At 49.9% G+C, this 722-nt stretch overlaps 1 protein-coding gene across 1 annotated transcript; it reads right to left on the bottom strand.

Moving 5' to 3' along the window:
* Window positions 1-258: 258 nt before the first annotated feature.
* On the bottom strand, window positions 259-678 carry PPTG_24055 (hypothetical protein; the record flags this gene model as incomplete). Its single annotated transcript, XM_008914946.1, has 1 exon — window positions 259-678. The coding sequence occupies one exon, from the start codon at window positions 676-678 to the stop codon at window positions 259-261; it is 420 nt and encodes a 139-aa protein (XP_008913194.1).
* Window positions 679-722: the final 44 nt, after the last annotated feature.

The raw sequence follows: 722 nt of genomic DNA, 5'->3' as shown, positions 1-722 counted from the left end.
TGTAGCAGACGACCGTATTACCAACGAAATATGATACAGCATGTAAGAAAAAAAAACTTTAACGACAAATTTTAAATGCAGAAATCCTAACAGGAATAAAAATCTATTTATAAAAATAAACTAATATCCTGTTATATTGTCAATATCAATATTGCTTGTCAGCGACCATGTTGACCACACCGATGCCTGTCGTGTTTTCACCGAACTGGTCGCTGGGTAGTGTCTTTCGCCCCTAAATGCGTTGCTTGAGAATCCGACTCATTTCTTGGAATTAAAATGAATTCTGGTATTCAATGCATCCCGGGCGCGCTCGGAATTACGATGGCCCTGGGTTAGAGGGCGTCGGTCTTGCTGGAGAACCAGGACAGCCCGAGTAGCATCAGGTCTGGCCTGAGGGGGCACCGAGGGCTGGGAATGAACTAATGCTGTCAAATCGGCGAACTGGCGCAATAAGGATTCGGAATCCGCACGTTGTTTGTCAAGCAGATGCGTCAGCAATGCCGTGATAGACGGATCACATGAAGGCGCAGGTGCAGAGATAGTCGGAACGACCCCGGTGCTCGATGATGGCCCCGTAGTAGCAGAAGTCAGCCCCCACACGGACCCAACCGGTCGCTGCGTCAACGCAAACGTCTCTGGAAGCTCGAACGCATCAGTCGTGGTCAAGCGCGTATCCATTCTGGACAAGAGCGGGAGAACGGGCTCGGGAGGAGGAGGTGTGG

Source organism: Phytophthora parasitica, assembly GCF_000247585.1.
Source record: "Phytophthora parasitica INRA-310 unplaced genomic scaffold supercont2.65, whole genome shotgun sequence".
NCBI lineage: Eukaryota > Oomycota > Peronosporomycetes > Peronosporales > Peronosporaceae > Phytophthora > Phytophthora nicotianae.
This window is presented reverse-complemented; position numbering and strand designations above follow the sequence as displayed.